This window comes from Rhinolophus hipposideros, assembly GCF_964194185.1.
Source record: "Rhinolophus hipposideros genome assembly, chromosome: 3".
Lineage (NCBI taxonomy): Eukaryota > Metazoa > Chordata > Mammalia > Chiroptera > Rhinolophidae > Rhinolophus > Rhinolophus hipposideros.
In genome coordinates this window covers 17096410-17121654 of record NC_138049.1, presented here as the reverse complement: position 1 = coordinate 17121654, position 25245 = coordinate 17096410, and the positions used below count along the sequence as shown (strand labels likewise).

At 34.0% G+C, this 25245-nt stretch overlaps 1 protein-coding gene across 3 annotated transcripts in view; it reads left to right on the top strand.

The window, feature by feature from the left end:
- The window catches only part of STXBP5 (syntaxin binding protein 5), a 167615-nt gene that overhangs the window by 96568 nt on the left and 45802 nt on the right, over positions 1-25245 (top strand). For all 3 annotated transcript variants that reach the window (XM_081032575.1, XM_081032574.1, XM_081032573.1), the window contains exons 11-19: positions 306-378; positions 2943-3090; positions 3305-3372; positions 3628-3668; positions 4564-4784; positions 5288-5466; positions 15437-15562; positions 17670-17821; positions 24792-24857. In XM_081032575.1, the coding sequence (XP_080888701.1) occupies positions 306-378; positions 2943-3090; positions 3305-3372; positions 3628-3668; positions 4564-4784; positions 5288-5466; positions 15437-15562; positions 17670-17821; positions 24792-24857 (1074 nt within the window). The remainder of the gene's footprint in view (positions 1-305; positions 379-2942; positions 3091-3304; positions 3373-3627; positions 3669-4563; positions 4785-5287; positions 5467-15436; positions 15563-17669; positions 17822-24791; positions 24858-25245) is intronic.

The window sequence follows — 25245 nt, the reverse complement described above, 5'->3', positions numbered from 1 at the left end:
CAGATTTAAATTTTGTGTTTGTTGTACATGGCCTGCCTTGTAATTTGCAATACCATAGAAGTTACTGTGAGCTTCTTGTCTTACTCATCTTTACAAAACTGAAATAATTGTGTGCGGGTTATTATATAGACTTATCTCATTTGAAACATACTATCTTTAAATTATATGCAATACAAGATGAGAATGTTACATACTTGAAAGAATGGGGCAAAATAAAATGCAAACCAAGCAGAAACTGTTTATTATGTAATTTGCCGTCCTCGCATATTTAAAACTATTGTTCATGCATTGTTTTCCTATTCCAGATTTTCAGGAACCGTATGCTGTGGTTGTTCTTCTAGAAAAGGATTTAGTACTTATAGACCTAGCACAAAATGGGTAAGAAAAAAATTTGGTGAGCGTTTATTTTAGTATGTTGAGAAAAAATGTTCTTTTTAGCATAGGCTGGGCTGTTTCATTTCTTTGAAAACACTACATTTATATTCATAACCTTGACCTCTGTTTAGAGATTCAGGTGCACGTTTCTAATTACCTGCAAAATTCCTCTTATTATGTTGATGAAATAGAATTTCCATTCTTTAAGACAAAATTTGTTAAATTTCTGAAATTTTATGATTCAGCTAATACTTGGATACACAGGGGACACACAACATTACCATGTCCAAAGTTGATCCCATCACAGTTTACCTCCAGACTAAGCTCTTGCACCTGTATTCACTCTCTGGCAGTGTGTCATGAAAACTGTTAGGTTAATTTCACATGCAGCAACAATCTTGCTATTCTTCTCCTTAAACCACTATGGTTCTCTGTTGTTTTTTGATTTAAAAACACCTTCTCAGCCTGCTACTGTTCACAGTAGGAATTCAGGGTACCTGTTTTATCACTGCCTTCCTGCAGGTGCCTTATTCCCTAGAAAAACTGAACTGGGTGTTAAACAAAAATTACACTTCCGTATCCTTTCTTACATAGTTTCCATCAGCTCAAACACTCCAGTTGTTTCACTGCCGTCAAAAGTCCATTTTTCAAAGTCAGCTGCCTTTTCCTCTTTAAGTTTTTCCTATTTTTTCTTAACCATTTTCTCATTGCAAATTCCCACCATCACTCCTTTATAACTTTTTTTGGTATTTGCCATATTTGGCTTTTTCTAACATAGCTGATGCTATGTTTACTTATAAATTCTTTGAATGGAAGAACATTGTACTATTTGTATCTCTTGAGAGATAGTCATTAAATAGGGTTTTAAATGAGTTTATCCATTCAATATTTCAGTATTTCTCAACTGGGGGCAATTTTGCCCCCCAGGAGATATTTGGCATTGTCTGTGTAGACACTTTTATTGAGAAGAGGGTGTGCTACTGCCATCTAGTGGTGAAGAACAGGGATGCTACTAAACATCCCTGGACAGTCCGCCCATACGTTATCTAACCCAATACGTGAATAGTACTCAGATTGGAAAACCCTGAGGTATAAGTGACCAGTATTATTTCCCTATTTTAAGGCATTCCTGAATTCAAATCAACTTAGTACATGCTACCTGTAATAATCAATGGTTTTTTTAAAAAATAATAACAATACCATTGTGGAACAAAGGAATTTAAAACATTACTTCTAAATGACACCCCTAGAATAACATATTCTTAATATGATTATATATATTTTTACTTAGGTAAATTTTCAAATAGTGAGACTTTTCACATACAGTCTGTACTGAGATATATTTAAGTTAAAGAAACTACTGTGCAAGTAACTTATGACTAGGCATTTTATTTAGCAAAGGTATCAGTTAAATGTGTAGTAGTAGTAGAATAATTGAGCTAAGGATTATAAAGTGTGTTTATAAAGAGAAAAAGTTGCCTGCCATTTTTTTAATGCATGTTTTTGTTTGTTTTAAGTTTGACTTCTGTTTTCTTATGTATTGTTGAGGAGGGAACTATGGCAGTTGGGTTCATTTTGAAGTATAGAAAGGACTTTTCTGAAATTTTCTCCTATAACTTTTTAATTATTGTCAGTAGTAGGCTGATCAATATACATCTAATTTTTGCAGATTACCCACTCTGAATCTTTTAGACTTTTGAAGCCGGTTTCTGGTTTTACACATATTTTTCAGTAACCATTCTCAATTCCAAGGACTTTAAAACCAGAAAAGAAATACTGTATTTTTGGTTAGGATTTTAATTAATTTTATGAGTTTTGAAAGCATTTTTTGCTTTGTTTAACATAATTTCATATCTAAAAACCATTTAAGATAGAATTTTATTTAGATTATCACTAAAACAAGATAGCATTTCTAGGTTAAATATTGCACTAGGAATTACACTAATGGGGAAAAAGGAGAATTAAAAAGCTGTATTCACTCTACTGATACAAGAATGAGGTATCTATCTGTTACTTGAGAATCTTTTAGCTTAATGATTAAGAGCACAGTTTAATTTCTGCTTCTCCGTGCTAGCTGGCATGCCTTTGGAACATTACTCTCTCTGAGCTTTTGTTCTTCAGTAAAATGCATGTATCATAAGTTTGGTGCATGAAGTAAATAAGATATATGTATATAAAGCACTTAGTCCGGTGTGTGGCACATGGTATGTAGTCCCAACTGCAGCTTTTCTATTTACTCTTCTAATTGAGCAGCGGTCATTATATAAGATGTCATGTTTTTCATATTTGCATGAATTAAATCTATTAAATCTCTGGGGTGGAATGTTTGTAATTTCTAAAATTTCATAGAGCAGAACATACTATTCTAAAAGTTTTAAAATATAAATTCAGGTAGTATGTTAATATGTTATGTGGACCTTCAAAGGATGTTAACTTTAAAGTAGTCAAGCTTTAAATTATTTTTCCATTCCAAAACTATAAATATTTTTAAGAAGTTTTCATTGTTGTATTATCGTAGGTAATAATTTGTTAATTTAATAAATATTTTTCTATTCCTGTTGTTAAAGATATCCTATATTTGAAAATCCCTACCCTTTGAGTATACATGAATCTCCTGTTACATGTTGCGAATATTTTGCTGATTGTCCTGTGGATCTTATTCCTGCACTTTATTCAGTTGGAGCTAGACAGAAACGTCAAGGTTACAGCAAAAAGGTATTGAACACAAGTTTTAGTATTTAATTTTACATTAATACATTAGTATTTTATATTCATCACCTTGGAGTATTTCATAACATTGCATACCTTTTCTACAGAAAATATAGAGAAAATCCTCTTTGGAAGCAAAATGTATTGTTTACTGTTGTCATATGTATGAAGATGTGTGGAATGCCTGGAAGTTGCTTTATATAATAATCTTTTCTTATAGGAATGGCCCATCAATGGAGGTAATTGGGGCTTGGGTGCTCAGAGTTACCCAGAAATAATTATTACAGGGTAAGTAAAAGTCTATTTCCACCAAATAAATGAATAGTAGTTAAATATAATTAAGAATACATGAATTGGGCAAATACTGCTTTTCTTTATGCTATAACATAATAAGAAATAAGTTACTGCCTAGAAGCTGCGAATTTACCCTGAATTTTATCTTTTTCTCACTTTGGTGACTGTCTTTTTAAATAACAATATACTTCAAAGAATGAAAAACTATTTTTTTTTTCATCACATTCTTAACTCATTTGCTTTTGATAGGCATGCTGATGGGTCAGTTAAGTTCTGGGATGCTTCTGCAAGTAAGTATATTGAATATTATTTGTTACATGTTATATAGTATATTGAATATTATTGCATGTTATACAGTCATTGCTTTTATATAACCTTTATTGTAATAATTGCATAACCAACATTTAGTTTGAAATTTGGAGGCTATAAAATCAATACCTATTAATCATGTATAGGGGTTTAGGATTTTTAATAGATTGAAGATATTTTCAGGATATTAAGTAGTAAATCAAGAGTAGTTCTCAACAGAAGTCCTCAAATTCTTTCTTCAAAATTTCTTCAAATCTTCTCTTCTTCCTAAGTCAGAGGCAGGAGAAGTGGGAATGTGTTTCAAATCAACATAAATTTGTAGAATAATTTTAATGTGTGATTCTAAACTTACGTCACAAAATTTGTGTTGTCTTTTTTAAATATATGCAGTTATATAATAGCAAAAAAGGAAAAAATGCTTTGAATGGCTAATGTTTGCAAAACATGCATAGCAAGCCTGTAGAATCCAGTTAACTCAGGATAAATTATGTTTCGTCCTGGAGAAGTATTAGATAATATTGGTTCCTTTTGTAGATAAAATATTAGAAAATAATTTTAGAAAGCAAAATGTATTCTTTGTTATTTTTATTTTATACATTTTTTTCACAAAGTCTTTTTGTTACTCATTTGTTTTGGGTTATCCAAATTCATCATGATGGTGAATTTTTTTTAATGAGTACAGTGAGTGTACTTTTTTTGATCAGTGAGTACACTGAGTATGTTGTCTAAAAGTATAATAGAGAAATGTAGACCTAGGAATAAAATATGCTTCAAATAAATCTAGGTTATTTCTTTACATAATGTGACTGATTAAATGTTACCTTATATTTGTTCTTTTTGTATTAAATTATCTAACATGTATTATCTTTTTTCTAGTAACTCTACAAGTATTATATAAACTAAAGACAGCTAAAGTATTTGAAAAGTCAAGAAATAAAGAGGACAGGCCAAACACAGACATTGTAGATGAAGATCCGTATGCCATTCAGATCATCTCCTGGTGTCCAGAAAGTAGAATGCTGTGCATAGCCGGAGTTTCAGCTCATGTCATTATTTATAGATTTAGCAAACAAGAAGTGATTACAGAAGTCATTCCGGTAACAGTCTCTTAGTTATTTTCAATGTCAGATGTTGGTGTTTTAAAGTTTTTGACTTATTAGAAGATTATTTGCAGTCAGTTGTGTGTAGAATTTTTGAAGACACTTCAGTATTTATATTACCATGTATCTTTTGTGAAAAATAGCGTATATTTATGCATATCTTCTTACTGAACATTAAGTCCTTAAATACATCGTGTTTTTCATTTGAAGAAAGCTAATTTGAGTATGAGCATACCCTCATTTGGTGTTAACAGGGGTGCCATAAATTTAAAATCATAATGCGTGTGTGTGTGACTAGCACACATACGCATTATCATTTTTTAAAAAGCTGAGTCAGAAACAACATTCTTTGCTTTGCAAAATCTTTACTTTAGAAATCTTGCTGAATTTTTAACCTTTACAAATGTTCTTGCCACTGAAGCGTACGTGTATGTGTATAAACTGTAATAAAATGTCCAGTCATTATTGGGAGTAGGTAAGCTGTCTTACTTTTACGACAGATGCTTGAAGTTCGATTGTTATATGAGATAAATGACGTGGAATCCCCAGAGGGTGAACAGGCACCCCCTCTGCCAACACCAGTGGGGGGTGCCAATCCTCAGCCCATTCCTCCTCAGTCTCATCCTTCCACCAGTAGCAGTTCTTCCGATGGGCTTCGTGATAACGTCCCTTGTTTAAAGTAAGTTATAAAAAAAAAAATACACATGTTTTGGAAATTATCTTTTAATTTAGATAGGTTGTAAGCACTAGTAAAGCTACCGTAACATTTTTCTGTAATAGAGTAAAATGGCATAAGAGCATCTCTTTCTGTGTTTCACTGTGATTGATTCCACTTATTTTTCTGTGATGTCAAGAGGAATATGATTGTATTGCATGACTTTATTCTTAAAGTACTAAGATTTGGTCTTTAAACATACTACTTGGACCAGCGTGAGTCTTCCTCTGTATGTATAGCTCAGTTCTCTAAAGCCATTGATGTTTTTCAGTCTGAATTTATATATGGATGAAATGTATATTTAGACTGCTTTCTACCATTCTGAAAATTCTATTGTTTCAGTCTTCAGAGATTTACTTTTTTGTAATCATTTTCTTGTCTTTTTCTGAATCTTCTCTAGCACCACAGCATTATTATTTAAATACCTTTGCTGTCGTATTCTGGATCTGAATACATTTTGTTTTTATATGGGAATACATTGGATCAAGTTCTCTTTTCCTTTTTTCTGTCCAATTGTATTGTGTGGTTTAATTTTTCAAAGAGTGAGTCTTAAATATGGCACAGAAATAAAACAACGAGGAGAAAAAAGATCAAAATGGCGGCGTGAGGTGAGCCTCTGTAAAGCTCCCCTGGAATTTACAACTAATGGAACAACAATAACTCCACAAAGGACTCCCCGCACAGCAGACAGGCAAGACGAAGAGGCCCACTACTGAATTCACCTAAAGGTGGGCGAATCGCGCGAGCGGGGAATGAGGGAAGGGAGAAGTGCTGAGACGGAGCCGCTCAGGCGCAGGACACAAACCTAGCTCAATGCTCCAAGCTCACTGCATCCCAAAACTACCACAGCTGCTGGAGAGGGAAGAACTTATGGCCCACAGGGCTCAAAGGGCAGCATATAATGTGGCTGGACCCAACGCTCACGGCAGAGACCTCGGAGAAAAGACTGAGGGAAGAAGACTGAAAACAGTGGTTTAAGCCCTCACTGCTGAGCAGAGAACGGAAGCCTTAGGCACTGAGACTAGCCGCCCCCTCCCTACCCTCCCAGAGCTCCTCCCGCTCCCACTGGCACGGTACTAGAAGCGGAACAGTAGCAGTGTCAGATCAAAAGAACAGACTATTTGCTCTTCTGAGAACTGTGGACTGCAGACATACATTCACAGCCCAACTAGTTCCGGCAAAGGGGAGGGAGCTGTGGAAGCAGGTCTGGCTGTGGTGGTGGTCGCTGCCATTGTTCTGGGCCACCTCTCACAACTCACCCCACCCCTGGCCCCATCTATCAGGGCAGATCCCTGAAGAAGTAAACAGAACTGCTGAAACATACAGGCCCTGAATCTAGTGCAGGAAGAGCTTTGGACCTTCAAAAGCTCTCCGCATACACACACAGACACTGCGCTCTGTGACCCAGGTGAACTATTAACAGAGGAGAAGTCCATCTCCCAGGGAATGCCCCCATTGTGTGAGAAGCTGGAATAGTGCAAAGAGAACATATCACTACCATGTGAGAGAGAAAAAATAAGGCTGTAGTTGGAGAGAAAATAAAGCATTCTACCAACAAGTACTGGAAAACAAAAGAAAGACCTCTTCCTATCAACCTGTTGCAGAAGCCACTCCTGTAGATGTCTAGACAGAGAAATAATAAATCAGTAATTGCCATGAATACCAAGGCAACAAGACAGCTCAGAAAGAAAGTGAAGTCTCCAGAAAAGGAACTTAAAGATATGGAAATATGTGACTTAAATGACAGAATTCAAGATAGCAGTTCTGAAAAAACTCAACGAGATGCAAGAAAACACAGAAAGGAAGTTCAATGAATTCAGAAACACGAAGAAGAATATGAGCATTTTACGAAAGAGATTGAAATTTTAAAAAAGAAACAAATAGAATTTCTGCAGATTAAGAACTCAGTAGTAGAAATTAAGAATGAAATAACCAGCTTAGGTAGTAGAAATGACCAGATGGAGGAAAGAATCAGTGACATCGAAGATGGAAACTTGGAAATTACACAGACGGAAGAAGAAAGAGACTTGAGACTTAAAAGAAATGAAAGAACTCTACAAGAACTTGCTGACTCTATCAGAAAGAGCAATATAAGAAAAATGGGCATACCAGAAGGAGAAGAAAAAGAGAAGGGAACAGAGAATATATTCAAACAAATTGTTGATGACCACTTCCCAAACTTGTGGTCAGAACTGGATCCTCAAATCCAAGAAGCAAATAGAACTCCTAATTACCTCAGTCCCAACAGACCTTCTCCAAGGCACATTGTATTGAAGCTGTCTAAAATCAACGCCAAAGAAAGAATCCTCAAGGCAGCCGAGGAAAAGAAGACGGTAACCTACAAAGGAAAGCCCATTAGATTATCATCAGATTTTTCAGCAGAAACTCTACAAGCCAGGAGGGAGTGGAACCAAATATTCAAACTATTGAAAGAGAGAAACTATGAGCCAAGAATAATATATCCAGCAAAGATATCCTTTAGATATGAAGGAGGAATAAAGATCTGTCCAGACATACAGAAGCTGAGGGAATTTTCTACTACACGACCTGCACTACAAGAAATACTAAAGGAGGCTATTCGACCACCATCAACAGGGACAATTTGTGGCAACCAAAACATAAAAAGGGGGAGAGTAAAGGCCTGAACTGGAATATGGGAATGGAGAAAGTAAGCGTGCTGAAGAAAATGGAGTACTCTAAATATCAAACTTTCTTTTACATAAACTTAAGGGTAACCACTCAAAAAAAATCCAGAACTGAAATATATACTATAATAAAAGAAGAAACAGAGGGAAACATCATGGAATACCACCACACAGAAATAATAGACAACAACAAAAAGGCAAAGAAACAATGGAGACACAGCCTTACCCGAAAACTAAAGATAGAATGACAGGAAATCCTCACATATCAATAATCTCCCTAAATGTAAATGGACTGAACTCACCAATAAAAAGGAGTAGCAGATTGGATGAAAAAACTACACCCAACCATCTGCTGTCCACAAGAGACACATCTCAACTACAAGGACAAGCATAGACTCAAAGTGAAAGGGTGGAAATTGACACTCCAAGCAAATGGTACCCAGAGAAAATCAGGTGTAGCCATAATGATATCAGATGAAACAGACCTCAGGGTGAAAAAGGTAACAAGAGACAAAGATGGACATTTCATAATGGTAAAGGGGACTATGCAACAATAAGACATAACAGTCATCGATATTTATGCCCCCAATCAGGGAGCACCGAAATATACCAAGCAACTATTAACAGAACTAAAGGGAGAAATTGACCAAAACACAATTATACTAGGGGACTTAAATACATCATTGGCAGCTATGGCTAGATCATCCAAACAGAAAATAAATAACGAAATAGCAGCCCTAAATGAAACATTAGATGAAATGGATATAATTGACACATATAGAGCACTTCATCCTAAAACATTCTGGAACATTCTCAAAGATAGGCCACAATTTGGGACATAAAATCAGCCTCAGCAAATTTAAGACTGAAATCATACCAAGCCTATTCTCTGATCACAAGGCTTTGCAATTGGATATCAACTGCAAAAAGAAAGCAGGAAAAAACACAAATACATGGAGATTAAACAACATACTTTTAAAGAATGACTGGGTCAAAGAAGAAATTAGAGGAGAGATCAAAAGATACATAGAAACAAATGACAATGAAAATACATCCTACTAAAATTTTTGGGATGCAGCGAAAGCAGTTTTAAGAGGGAAATTTATATCATTACAGGCTTATCTCAAGAAACAAGAAAAATCCCAAATAAATAACCTCATGGTACACCTTAAAGAACTAGAAAAAGAACAACTGAAACCCAAGGTCAGCAGAAGAAAGGAAATAACAAAAATCACAGCAGAACTAAATGAAATAGAGAACAAAAGGACAATAGAAAAAATTAATGTGACAAAGAGCTGGTTCTTTGAAAAGATTAACAAAATTGACAAACCCTTGGCTAGACTCACTAAGATAAGAAGAGAGAAGACACTAATTAACAAAATCAGAAATGAAAAAGGGGAAGTTATCACGAACACCACAGAAATACAAAGGATCATGCAAGAATACTATGAAGGACTATATGCCACCAAATTCAATAACCTAAAAGAAATGGACAAGTTCTTAGAAACACATAGCCTTCCAAGGCTGAACCATGAAGAACTGGAAAATCTAAACAGATCGATCACCAATAATGAAATTGAATCAGTCATCCAAAACCTTCCTCAAAGCAAAAGTCTGGGACCAGATGGCTTCACTAGTGAATTCTACCAAACTTTCAAAGAGGATCTAATACCAATCCTGCTCAAACTTTTACAAAAACATTGAAGAGGCCAACATTACCCTGATACCAAAACCTGGTAAGGACAACACAAAAAAAGAAACTACAGACCTATATCTCTGATGAATACAGATGCTAAAATCCTAAACAAAATTCTAGCAAATCGAATACAACAATGCATTAAAAAGATTATTTGCCACGACCAAGTGGGGTTCATCCCCGGGGCACAAGGATGGTTCAATATGCGCAAATCCATCAATGTGATACATCACATAAAATAAAGGACAAAATCATGTGATTATATCAATTGATGCAGAAAAAGCATTTGACAAGATACAACATCCATTTATGATTAAAACACTTAAGAAAATAGGTATAGAAGGAAAATACCTTAACATAATAAAGGCCATCTATGACAAGCCCCTCAGCTAATCTCATAATTAATGGTGAAAAACTGAAGCCCAATGCTCTACATTCAGGAACACGACAGGGCTGTCTCCTATCACCTCTGCTTTTCAACATAGTGTTGGAAATCTTTGCCAGAGCAATCAGACAAGAGAAAGAAATAAAAGGCATCCAAATTGGGAATGGAAAAGTTAAATTATCACTCTTTGCAGATGACATGATGCTATATATAGAAAACCCTAAAGATTCCACTAAAAAGCTATTAGAAACAATCAACGAATACAGTAAAGTTGCTGGCTACAAAATCAACGTATAAAAGTCCATTGCATTCGTATATACTAACAATGAAATCTCATAAAAGCAAATACAAAAACAATTCCTTTTGCAATTGCAGCAAAAAGAATAAAATACCTAGGAATAAACTTAACCAAGGATGTGAAGGACCTCTATGCTGAAAACTATAAGACATTTTTGAAAGAAATTGAAGAAGACACAAAGAGGTGGAAAGACATTCCATGCTCATGGATTGGAAGAATCAACATAGTTAAAATGGCCATATTACCCAAAGCCATATACATATTTAATGCAATCCCCATGAAGAAGCCCAATGGCATTTTTAAAAGAAATAGAACAAAAAATCATCAGATTTAGAACCACAAAATACCCTGAATAGCCAAAGCAATCTTAAGAAAAAAGAACAATTCTGGAGGTATCACACTCCCTGCCTTAAGCTTGTACTACAGGGCTACAATAATCAAAACGGCATGGTATTGTCAGAAAAACAGACACATAGACCAATAGAATAGAATTGAGAACCCAGAAATAAAACCACATAAATATGGACAGATAATTTTTGACAAAGAAGCTAAAAACATACAATGGAGGAAAGCCTTTTCAATAAATGGTGCTGGGAGAATTGGATAGCCACGTGCAAAAGAATGAAACTGGACTGCCATCTGTCAGCATGTACCAAATTAATTCAAAATGGATCAAAGACTTAAGCATAAGACCTGACACAATAAATTGCATAGAAGAAAACATAGGTACTAAATTTATGGACCTTGGGTTCAAAGAGCATTTTATGAATTTGAATCCAAAGGCAAGGGAAGTAAAAGCTAAAATAAATGAATGGGACTATATGAAACTTAAATGCTTCTGCACAGCAAAATAAATCATCGACAAAATAAAGAGGCAACCAACTGAATGGGAGAAGGTTTTTGCAAACAGTGCCTCCTATAAGGGGCTAATATCCAAAATATACAAGGAACTCGTGAAACTTAACAAAAAAAACAAAACAACCCAATTGAAAAATGGGCAGAGGACCTCAAGAGACATTTCTCCAAAGAGGACATACTAATGGCAAATAGACATGAAAAAATGCTCAACATCACTAATCATCAGAGAAATGCAAATAAAAACCACAATGAGATATCACCTCACCCCAGTCAGAATGGCTGTCATCAAGAAGACAAATAGTAACAAGTGTTAGAGAGGCTGTGGAGAAAAAGGAACCCTCATATACTGTTGGTGGGAAGGCAGACTGGTGCAGCCGTTATGGAAGACAGTGTGGAGGTTCCTCAAAAAATTACGAATAGAATTAACATATGACTCAGCAATCTCTCTCCTGGGTATCTACCCAAAATTCTGCAAACATTTATCCATCAAGACACATGTGCTCCAATGTTCATTGCAGCTTTGTTTATGGTGGCTAAGACATGGAAACAACCAAAATGTCCTTCGATAGATGAATGGATAAAGAAGTTATGGTATATATACACAATGGAATATTATTTGGTGGTAAGAAAAGGTGATATAGGAACATTTGTGACAACATGGATGGATCTTGAGAGTTTGATGCTAAGCGAAATAAGTCAGACAGAAAAAGCAGAGAACCACATGATTTCACTGATATGTGGTATATAAACCAAAAACAATAAAAGAACAAGACAAATGAGAAACAAAAACTCATAGACACAGACAATAGTTTAGTAGTTACCAGAGGGTAAGAAGGTGGGAGGTAGGAGATGAGGGTAAGGGGTTCAAATATATGGTGATGGAAGGAGAACTGACTCTGGGTGGTGAACACACTATGGGATTTTTAGATGATGTAATACAGAATTGTATACCTGAAATCTATGTAATTTTACTAACAATTGTCAACCCAATAAATTAAATAAATAGATAGATAAATAAAACAACGAGGAAAGAGTTAAAAATCATTGAAGAATTTTATAAAGACTGTGATTAAAATTTTACATTTACAGAGAAGCCAATTAGGGTAATGATTGAAAAGTAATTGTGGAAAATGTCACAACGATTCAGTACAAGAGTGGGGGCCAAAAGCCAGACTGTAGTAGATTCAAGGTAGGAAGGGTGGTAGGAGAGATGGTGCATTTGCAGGCTTTGTACCGCTTTGCTTTAGAGCTGCTAGTAGAATCTCTTCTGTTGGTGAATAGTTCAGCAATTGCTGTGGCGACTGTCCGTGTATTCAAAAAAGTGTTTATCCCAAAGATAAGGCAGATTTTATTATATCAAAATTATTTAAAATGTGTAAATTAAAAAAAATCTTCTGTATATGTTCACATAAATTTGAGATGGTGTATTCTACGCCAGTGTTTGTCCATTGGGGATGATTTTGCTCCTCAGGGTGCATTTGGCAGTGTTTGGAGATACTATTAGTTATCACACTGGGGAAAATGGGGGGTACTCCTGGCGTCTAGTGCATTAGAGGCAAGGGATGAGGCTAAACATCCTGCAGTGCACAGGGCAATGCCCCACAACAAATAATGACCCAGCTCACAATGACGTTGGTGCCAAGGATGAGAGGCTCTGATCAGGTCTAAAAAATGTAAGCATCTGTGTTTCTCAGAAAGATCTCAGATTTCTCTCCTCCTTCTCTCTCTCTCTCTCTCTCTCTCTCTCTCTCTCTCTCTCGCTCTCGCTCTCTCTCGCTCTCTCTCGCTCTCTCTCGCTCTCTCGCTCTCTCTCTGTCTCTCCCCCCCCCCACCGTTTTTCTCTAGTTCTGGCACATGTTTAGCTAGAATGAAACTAATAAGGACAGAATTCTACATTCTTCTCTTTTGTTACTTACTCAGTACTACTATACTTTAAACTTAAATTTGTAAAAATTCCATGAATGCCCTTTCTTCTGATATTAATGTGTATTTCTCCAGCTTTTTGTTTAATTTTTATAAGCATATGAAGTACATTTTGTCTTTGAGGTATATTTTAGTAATATATTTTTATTAACAAGTTTTTGAGATTTTGGTCTAGAATGCACATACTTATATTCACTAGTGACTTTTATTAATAACAGGTAATTTGAGTTATACCTTACTTTTTTCCTTTTAATCTTCAGGTAAAGACAGTTATTTACTAACTTCACGTTATTTTACGCCTCAGTCTCAAAAGTCAATTGTTTTAAAGTAAGAAATATGACTGAATAAATTTTAAAAATAACTAATACTGAAATTCTTTTGTTTTTTATACAAAAAGCCTTGGTGCATAATTGTTTTTTTGAAAAAAACATTCTAAAAGCAACTATTTGGTTTACTCTTTTTACCAATAAAATTTTGTTTTTATTTAAATATGTTAATAGTGCTTTTGCAGGGTATGTCTAAATGGAGAATCCTTTTGAAACTGCAAAGCCTCCAAAGATTATTTTGACATTTAAAAACACATTTGTACACATTTCTATAAAGGTTCAACCTCGTCTTTAAAAAGTAAACAATTTGTTTTACATATAAAAAACATAAAAGTTAAAATGGTAACTTTTTTGTAACCATTGTAGACATAAAACATGAACCCACCCACTCCCCATTCTATATTTTTTAAATCTTAACATATTCTGTCATTTATTGATCTGGTTTCTAGTTTTTCAACAATTGGGGATTGTGCTGCACGTTTAGCTGGCTTATTTTTGTTTAAGAGCTTTTTTCTTTTCTTCATGCTGGGTAAGGTAAGAATTCCAGGAGTTCTGTGTCTTCGTCACTTAAGTACTTAAATGTGCCCACATATGCACTTCTTAAATTACCCCTGAATGGCTATTCCTTCTCTTGAGAATCGATTCTAATGTGCACCTTAAATATGCCAGAGGGAAGGTAGATACTTCCTTGAACTTCACCTAATTACTACAAGGAGCAAATGACACAGTAGACTCTTCGGCTTATGCTTATGTCCACAGAGACTGTCTCTGGTGGAGATGAAGTGCTATTCAGTCTTTGTTTCTAGCTGTTTAGATTGACAGCTGCAGCTGAATAGTGGGTATCTCCCTGAGAAAAATCAGAACTTCTGCCTTAGCCTATGTACAGTTCTGAGTGTATTGCCTTGCAGATTGCACAGGCAGAAGTGCCTGTAGCCTTGTTCATAATAGGGGTACCCTCATTGTTCATATTTTACCTGAAATTTGAACAACATACTGACCCTTTTATTACCTAGGGTGAGTCTACCAAATATCGCAGCAAAAGGTCAGCTGTCGCAGTCCTCTGCAGCATAAGGACCAACTAAAAGATGATTCAGAAAGGTTCTTACCTTTGAGTTTGATGTTAGGAGATTTAATACTGAGTAGTCTCCCTGCTATCCTTTCACACACTATCACTCCAAAGTAGAATCTTCAAGAATTGCTGAGGTAACCAAGCTTTGCGTGTTTCACAAGAGCAGTTACTGGAGAAAGAGTCTGCAATCAGAAATGTTCTCACCTTAAAGTCAAAGTAGATTTTTTTTATATTAATACTAAAAGTAGTCACACACAAAAATAAATGGCACACATTTTTTTACTTCATTCTTTAACTCGTTATGTTTTTGGCCAGTTTTCATTTAGTTAAACCATATTTTTAAATTTTAAGTCCACTTTTCTAACACACATTTTTTTTCTTCTTCTTAATTCCTGGGCAGCTTCTTTTCCTCATTGTTCTCCCCAACCCTTCCTGCCCTTCTTTCATCCCTCCCTTCCCTTCTTACCCACTTCTTCCTCCCCCCTTATTCCCTCTCCCTATTTTATATGTGGAACTTACATATGACTTTTTTTTTTAACTATATACATGTTTGATCTCCAACTAGATAAAATGCTCCTAGAGGACAGGATTCTGATTTTTACATTTTTAAATATCTAGTACAATTTCATATATAAAGTTATTTTTTGTATATATATTTATGTATGACTGTAATTACATTGGATAATGAGATACTGAAGATAGGTTAAACGGTAACATATTTTTCTTTGTTACAGAGTTAAAACTTCACCACTTAAACAGTCCCCAGGTTACCAGACAGAACTAGTTATTCAATTGGTATGGGTGGGTGGAGAACCACCACAGCAAATAACCAGCCTCGCAGTCAATTCTTCCTATGGATTGTAAGCATACCTGTGTTTCTCATTCTCTTCACGGTATTCCATACATGTTTTTATTTTTAAAAATGGAAAGGATTATCTTTATTATAGTATCACTTAAAAAGTTGTTGTATAACTTTAATTTCAGGCCAAATCCAGTGTTTATTTGGGACATAATTCTGTTCTGAATAATTTACTCTGGGTGTGCTTATACTGTTTCCTGATAAAAGTTAAATGACTCATGGACCAGTTAATTATTTGAGATAAAGGTTTAAAGTCACTAATATCCTCCCCTGGATATATTCTCAGGAATAATTTGTATAGTGGAGGTCTAACAACATTAATCCAGAAGACTGTGTTCTAAGCTAATTCTGTACATGATTCACCATCGCTATGTAATTTGTTCTTTCTACTCCCAAAGTTAACTTACATAAATTGTAAAGGCATGGTAATAGTTTCATAAAGCATTCCTCGGTACTACAGCTGCATTTATTAATTCATGCCTTCAAGAATATAGTGTTAATTATACATACTTTTAATTATAATATGATAGACTTCCAAATCATCTGTTTGTTTTTTTGAAAATCAGCATTGTGGAATAAGAGAAACCACATACTAACTGTTCAGTTCCAGGGCTATTTATCACATATAGGTCACTGTTTCTTTCCTTGATGCTAGCCTAGGGACTCATTTATCTTTCATCTTCCTCCTTGTAGCTACTACCATGTACTCTATCTTGCAGTTGTACACCCAGCTAAGACTGGCTATAGTCTGAGATAGTCTTCTTTGATGTCTTTTATTTGCTGCCCTACGATGTAAGAACACAGACCTCTTTTTTAATATTTTACTGTCCACGACTATAAAAGAAACAGATGGAATAAGATCACAGCCTCATTTGGCTCACAGTTGTATTTTGTTTAGCCAAAAGTATATTGAGTATTTTTAAAATTTGAATTAGTTGCCAAGATTATTTACTGTGGAAATCCATATTTAGAGTTTCAACTAAATAACTTGATTATCTGGACCATGTCTCCATTCCTGCTTGGCAATACTCAGCAAGAACCCAGTTGAAGTTTTTCCTCTTTAGATGAGTCATACATGATCCAATTATCCACCATCCTATCTGCCTGTTTTACTTTCTTACTGTATTTCGCCACATATAATGAGCACTTTTTTGCCCAAATTTGTGAGGGGAAAATAAGAATGCACATTATACATGGATAATATTAATTCCGTAGCTATATAAATGTTTTTAATTCTTTGATTTATGCTTATGAGTTAAAAGTGTAACTCTAGGAATCAGTAATGATATCTGTATACAAAATAATATGCTGGAATATGACAATTGGTTTTGTTGAACTTACGACAAACTTGCAACCATCAGGAGTTCTTGGTCTTCTATGATGTGTAAATATCATAAATTTGTTATTAATACATAAAATTTTTTGTACCTGTATCTGTTCTTGTGTTTTGTAATTATTTATTACATAAAATTTCTTGTACCATCGTATGTTGAAAAATAAATGCTAAAATTCCTTTGTAATTATAAAAAAACTACATAGTACCTAAATGTAAACAAATAAAAATTTGAATTAAAAAATTAAAACAAAAGATTTTTTTCCCTGAAGGATTGGGCCAAAAACGTGGGTGAGCATTATACATGGCAAAATACAGTATATATCCCCTCTATACATTTAGTTTTCAACTCTTGGCCTAACCGATCTTAAAGGAATAAAATTACTTTATTCGTACTTGATTACCAAACTTACCAAACTATAGTCTCCTGCTTCCCTAGGGGAAGAGAATGTCTTCCCTTGAGGGACTCAAAATTCCTCTGAGTCTGAAAGGTAGATGCACATTACCTAGCATGGGGATTTATGTCTCTAATCAAGTTGCAACTCCTGTGTTAAATTTTTTTTAATGGTATTGATTTGTAATCATGAATGTCTTCAGAAGATCTACACAGTTTCATAAGAAGACATACGTAACCTGTATTTTTGTGTCTGTGATAGTCTTGTTTCAAAGAAGAATTTTCTCTAAGACCAATCATGCTTCTTTTTTAGTCTTATAGACTACATTTTCTTGTAATTACTTATTTGTGCTAAAATGTTTGCTCTTTGCCTATTCCCAGGGTAGTTTTTGGCAATTGTAATGGCATTGCGATGGTTGACTATCTCCAGAAAGCAGTACTTCTTAACCTGGGCACTATTGAATTATATGGCTCCAATGATCCCTATCGGAGAGAACCCCGGTCTCCTCGTAAATCTCGACAACCTTCAGGAGGTAAAAAAGGAAAAAATCCTGAGCTTTAGGATTTCTTTAAATGCTGAGTTACTTCTGTGAATATAAGTACTTCAGTTAAATAAATAGCTTGCCTGATTTACTCTGTATATATAAACTGCCAAACTAGTGAAAGGTTTAACCCTCTATTTGTTTTGTGTTATTATTAGATTTGGCTTTTGTTCTTAATATTGTAGGATTTTATTTAACGTTGAGAAAGAACCACAGTATCATACTTCTTTAGCTAAGTTATAGTGACAAGAAAATGTGTCTTATTATCATAGGCAAAAGTTAATTTTAAAGTTTTGTCCCTTTTATTATTTGGTATCGTGAGACCAACAATTCATTGTTTCAGCTATTTAATTCAAAGGAATCATTTCCCATGTGAAAAAGTTGATGCAAAAGTGAATTTCAGTTGTATGAAAATAATATTGTTCTCAAATAACGTTGATTCAGTGCAAACCCAGATCCATTAAGAATTCTCTTTATATTTTTAAATGTTTTAATACTAATACTTCATAGAACACATGTATAGTTAACTGTCTTTACCAGTACACCTCACTTTTTTTTTTTAAACCTTATGGCACACACAGAAAATGGCATTGGATCTCTGGCACATAGGGGTATATAAATGAGGCCTCCAGTAGTAACTGCCTGCAGGCTTCTGTTTCCACAGCACCTGCCTTGCTGGACCTGGGATTAAGGGAATCCTGTCTTGAGCAGATTTACCACATTTGCAGAATGCCATTGTGAGTGGAACACTGGGAAAGTCTGGTTTATACTTCCTAACTCAATGCCTCAGAATTTAAATTCTCTCTGAGGTTAATTTCTCAATTGCTCTCATGAGATTATTGGCAAATACTACCTGTGTTACAATTCACGAAAGAAGAAAAAAAAAAAACACGGTGATGAGATAGACCTTATTATCACTTATGCTTGAGGCTTACGTTTTGTTTGTGTGTGATCGTTTTGTCATTTGTTGTCTTCAGCAGAAATTGTTCCAGCCATACCATTCTAGTATCTTTGTCTCCTTTTCTTTTTCCTTCTGCTTTTCATTGCTTCGCTAATGTATGCTGATTGTGACTTCTTACATGTGCGGCCTTTCTAGCTTATATTCTTCTTAAGTAAGTTATTTATTCCATGTTGATAAAGTCATGGCATGTTTGTTTTTTTCTGTAAAATCATTGGGGTTTTTTTCATTTATTTTTAAAAGACCTTATTAAAACACTGTGTCTAAAATAATATACTCATTACTTAATCTCATAATACGTATATGAAAACAGCTATTGAAATGTTTGTGTCCCTATCCAGTTTCTTTATAAAGCAAAGAAACTAGTATTTAGTGTTAGAAGTTTACAACATTATCATGATAGAGAAGAAAGTTTTGGGGGGAGACATACACTTTTAACAATTTTGCTACAAACCTGTAGTAAAAATTTTATTACTCCTAAAATTAGTTAATTTCTTTGATACTTGATACCCCATTATAATTTACATAAAATTTCTAGAAATTAAATACATAAATTTATCCAAGGATAAAGACCAATTTTACAATGTAATTTTAAAAGTTTTTCTTAAATTTCACTGCATCCTACTTTATTTTTTAATAAACCTTATATTATTCAATTATTATTTGTTTCATTTTTTATTGAGCAGTTAATTGTCCTGTGCCTAAACATTTCCTTTATCAGTTTAATATATTTACTTATTGTTATTATGCTCACTTTAATAATGCTTAGAATTATATTTTAAATTGAAATTTTTAAGAAGTTATTTGAAAATATACCTTATCAACTTGATATTTTTGCCTTAATTCTAAAACATAATTATTTATATTTCAAATGAAATTCAGTGTAGAATAATTGACACTAAAATTCTTTAATCACATTGCTGTAAAAATGATGTTCTTGCTAACGTGTATATTTTATAATGTATTCTTGACGTATAGCTCAAATACCATCAAATTGTTCTTTTGTCTTTTTTAATCAGTTTGAGTGGAGAATTTTTTCCTACCTATAGATGCTAATATATTTTCATAAAAAATAAGATGTCACTTATTAAATTATTTTATAAGGTAAAACATTACTACGTATTTAAGTTTAAATGTTTTATAGCTTATTAAAATACAGTTGAACTATTGAGTAAAATATGTAAAATGTTTTCATAGTAAAAATTATGAATATCATAGGGACAAGTAGTGATGAAGTAGTTCATTAACTTATATATCTGTTAAAAGTCTTAATTCTACTAAAAGTAAAACATATTTGTCTTGTTTTGCTGGCCATTTTTTCACTCAATGAAGGATATAAAAGGACAATTTCTATTCTGAGTGTAATTCTAAACCCCAAATAATATCTAACTAGTGATGTGAAAGTGATAAACACATGAAAAAGTACTTAATCTTGAAAGTTGATAATTATAAAGAAGGTAATTGAGGCACAAAGCTGTATCTAGACTTTAGGAAAGATATTTTCAGAAGTTATGGAGAGGAAGCTCTAAAAATGAAGTTTTTGACTATACAATTGCTAATACTTTCAAGTCTTCAGTATTTTCAGTAAGATAGAAGAAAAGAAATAGCTATGGAGTTCAGTAGTACTAGTTGAAATGTGTATGTATGTGTGTGTGTGTGTGTGTGTGTTACAGGAAAAAAAAGATACTATGTAGAAATAATCAGTACAATCAAGGTTGGATAAAAATGTTGATAGTTCAATAAGTACTCTTTTGAAGTAAGGCTGATTTCCAAAAAAATGTGAAATATGTATAGCAAAATGTTTGTTTACCATGAAAATATAGTTAAAAAAGCATTAGAACCTCACTTCGGGATGATTTGAAATGATAGTTAAAAAGAGAATGTAGAACTAAATAACTTTTGTTTCTCAATTCTCCATTAAGAAGAATGAGTTTTCTTTCTGGAAAATACGAAGTATAGTAGAGAAATTAAAGACTAAGCTACATTATGTAAGTTAGGCAGACCAAGCAGTGATAAAAAGAGAGCAAGGGAATTTATGAAGAGAATTTGTAAATGGCACCCCAATTTAATGAAGGTCAAATATTTTATAAGTCAATAAACTTGATGTACAAATCAGTCAAAATTCTAGGATGATTTGCTAAGTAGCTGATCCTTGTGTGCATATTGAAAATAGATATCAATAGGAGTCAACAGGCATTTACTAAAAGTAAGTTGTCAATTTACCAAAATTGACATTACTTTTTTAATCTGGTAATTACCTTGATGGCTCGTGGCAGCCTATTGACATGTGTTTCCTTAAGTTAATCAGTATTTGATAAAGAAATCCGTGATACCTTCATGACCCAAACAGGTGGAAGTGACCTAAATACTTAGCTCAGTTTGATGAAGTAAAGATTGATTTAAGCAGGAGTTAGCAAACTACTTTCCTTGGGCCAAATCTGGCTCGTTCCCTATTTTTGCAAATAAGTTTTATTAGAACAGCACCATGCTTATTTGCTTATGTTTTACCTATGGCTGCTTTTATGCTACAACATTAAAGGTGAGTAGTTGCTACAGATTGGCTCCAAAAAGCAGCCTGGACCTTCACAGAAAGTGTTTGCCAATCCTTGGATTAAGTCATAGGACCTAGTGGGGCAGCTCGGGGCCTGATACTAACTTTGATGTAATGTGCCTCAGTGAATGTGTTATGTTGAATAACATAATTGTGGTTTTTGGAACATTTTTAGCAGTAAATTAAGCCTTCTACTTACACATTTGAAAGAGAACGTATATATCTCTGACAATGACAATGAAGTTGACAGTCTCTAGAAGTAATGTGGTTTTATCACTGAGTAAGATACTTAAAACACTTAATGCCTTAGGTTCTCCTGCAAAATGAGTATAATAATGTCTGCCTCATTGACTGTGGTGAGAGTTAAATGAGTCACTCAGAACAGTATCTGACACATAAGAAGCACTTAGCGTATGTTGGTGATCACCAGCTAGCTAATTGGATTGGGATTCATTTGGGCAAAGCTGAGGTAATTGTATTGCTAGGAATGTTTGCAGAAGAAAATCTGGCAGTAACATAGGAGATAGGTTAGATGAGATGCTGTGAAATTCTTTCGCATATATTCATTCAGTTATTCAACACATATTTATGGGGCACCTACCATGTGCTATGCACTATTACGGGTAATAAAACAGACAAAAATCTCTGTCCTTGTAGAACTCACATTCTACTGGAAAAGACAGTTAAAAAATAAGTGATATATAATAAGTTGCATAATAATGCTAAAGGGGAAAAATAAATGAGGGGGGATGTGAAATATCTGTGACGGGTGTTAAATTTTAAATACAATATTCAGATAAAGATTTAAAGGAAGTGAGAGAACTGTTATTCATGAGGATATCTGTGGAAAGAACATTTTCAGCAGAGAAGAGCAAGTACAGTGACTCTGAAGGAGTATACCTGGCAAGTTCAAGGTACAATGAGGGAGTAATTGTGGCTGGAGTCGAAACAGTGAGGGAGTTGGGGAAGCAGGTGGAAGGAGAGCAGATATAGCCAGAGGTAATGGGATGTACTATAATCACATAGTATATGCCACAATCATACCATGGGGTCATATACATCAGCCAGTCATGGCCAATGGGACTCTGACTCTTACCCTGAATCAGAGGGAAGGCATTGAGTTGGGGTTTAGTTTACCCAGTAATTTAATACCTAAATTAGAGAGTCTATATCCTATTATTTAATTTGGCTTCCTAAATGGTTCTTTGTAGGCTATTTTAAGAATGAGAATTATATCACTTAGAACATTTCATAGTCTTTAATAGCAGTTGGCAAAATTCCAAAGGCTTAAATTTTCAAAATTGATTATTTTTATTCATTATTAGGCTCATTGTAATACTGGAGTGTATTATCACTACTATTTATTTTTTTATTGAGGTATAATGGACATAAAACATGAGTTTCAGGTATACAACAATGATTGGATATTTGTATACAAGTAAAATGATCACAGTAAGTGTAGTTCACATTACGTAGTTACAAAAAATTGTTTTTTTCTTTTCTTGTGATGAGAACTTTTAAGATCTCTCTTAGCAACTTTCAGATATTCAATACAGTATCATTAACTGTAGTCACCATGCTGTGCTTATATCCCCATGACTTATTTATTTTGTAACTGGAAGTTTGATCCCCTTCACCCATTTCTCCCATTTCCCCATCCCCTCGCCTCTGGCAACTACCAACCTGTTCTCTGTATCTATGAGTTTAGTTTTTTTTCTTTATTTTATTTTACTGTTATTATTTTTAGAGTCCACATGTGTATAAGTGAGATCATAAATTTGTCTTTCTCTGTTTGACTTAACTTGATGTAGCACAATGCCCTTGAGGTCTATCCACATACTTGAAAATGGCAACATTTCATTCTTTTTAATGAAAAGAATGTGTGCTAACACACACCCCATATTTTCTTTATCCAAACATCCATTGATGGATACTTAGGTTGTGACTATATATCACTACTGTTTAAAGATCCGCTGCCATTTATATATAAAAAAATTTGTCAAAGATTAAGTACATACCTAAAATTACATCTATCGTCTTAGAACTATAAAAACCATTTTTCCCCAGAATCACTAGTTTGATGAAAGTAAACAAGAAAATAAAACTACTAGTTGTCATTCAAAAATTTTCTATGCAGTAAAGACAAATAATACATAGTTCAAAATAGAAAACCCTTCTTATAAACCCAACTCAGTACTCAGTGTTCTTGGACAATATTCCTGCAAAAGCTTTCTTGATGACTGTCAAGATGGTGATACAATGTCTTTTACTAAAGGAATGGCAGAGCAGATACAGGTCATATATGTACATATGTTGACGTGATACATTACTTCTTTAAGAAACCCTGACATGCAGCCCCTTGTCTGTGGCCTAGCTTTTTCAAACTTTTAATGTGCATTTGTTTATTTGTAATTTATAAAAATTTTGCAGGAATTATTTTCAATCACCAAGCAGATTAATAGCCATACTAATTATTTACTTTGCACTTAACCATATCTTTTAGTTGTCTGCAGCATGAAGTACCTTGATGTTTTCTCCTGAAAATATAGCCCATCCTGTAAGATAGATTTATTGTATATCATTCATATATATCTGTAAAAACAAAGTATTTCTTTAGAGTTGTTTTTCTAATGTGATGGTATAGGTTTTAAGAGCTATAGCCCTACAAGATAAGTAATGTGCAGTATTTTAAAATTGCACATTTGGAAGTACAAAATACATTCTTAATTATTATTCAAAAATATTTAAGGGCAGTGTTTGAGGGGAAAACACTTTGAAATTTGTGTCAAGGGTTCCTATGATGTAAAAATCACCAAATTTGTTACCAGTATTTATTTTCCCTTAAAAGAAATCCAATAGGGGCGGCCGGATGGCTCAATTGGTTAAAGCCTGAGCTCTCAACAACAAGGTTGCTGGTTCAATTCCCACATGGGATGGTGGGCTGCGCCCCCTGCAGCTAAGATTGAAAACAGTGACTGGACTTGCAGTTGAGCTGCGCCCTCCACAACTAGGTTGAAGGACAACGACTTGGAGCTGATGGGCCCTGGAGAAACACACTGTTCCCCCATATTCCCCAATTAAAATTTATTAAAAAAAAAAGAAATCCAATAATAATTATATCATGTGCCCTTCAAATCACTAATTTTAAACATAGTCCTGCATTATGTTTAATGTCCTTGAATAGTAAATTATCTCTTAAAAATTTAGTTTTTTTATTTGTTTAACTGATGACCACTGTATTAATATTTTATATATTTTATAATATTAAATATATTTTAATATTAAAATTTTCCTATGTCTCACAACTAATGAGCGTAGTGTCAATGCCAGCAGTCTGTTAATATTCTGGGTATTTTTATATGGATAGTCATTAAATGTGTAGTCTAAATAGAAGATAAAACTGCACTTATATAAATTTGTGGTGTCATTTGGTTTTTGTTTTTGTTTTTTAGCAGGCCTGTGTGATATTAGTGAAGGGACTGTCATCCCAGAGGATCGCTGCAAATCTCCGACTTCAGGTATTTTGGTTTTTATTTCATTAATAATTATAATTCTACAGAAACCACTATAACATATCAATATTCCTTGTTATAGATAAGCATTTAAAATACACCTACAAAGACCTTTAGAATCACATATTCATTCTTAAAATCATAACTGTTTTTCTACGCGAAAAGAAATGCTCTAGATAAAAATCCACATCTGTTCTCTGTTAGGAGTCATATAACTGTTTGCTTAGCTTTCTCATATGTATACTTTCTTAGGGAAAATGTATTTTACTTTTTACCAGTGGTTTAGTTATCTCAGTCTTGTCTTTGCTCTAGGCATGCCTATCATCATCTGGTAGAGTGTACTCTAATCCTTGAATAATGTCCATTTAAATATGAAAAATTTTTAATACTTACA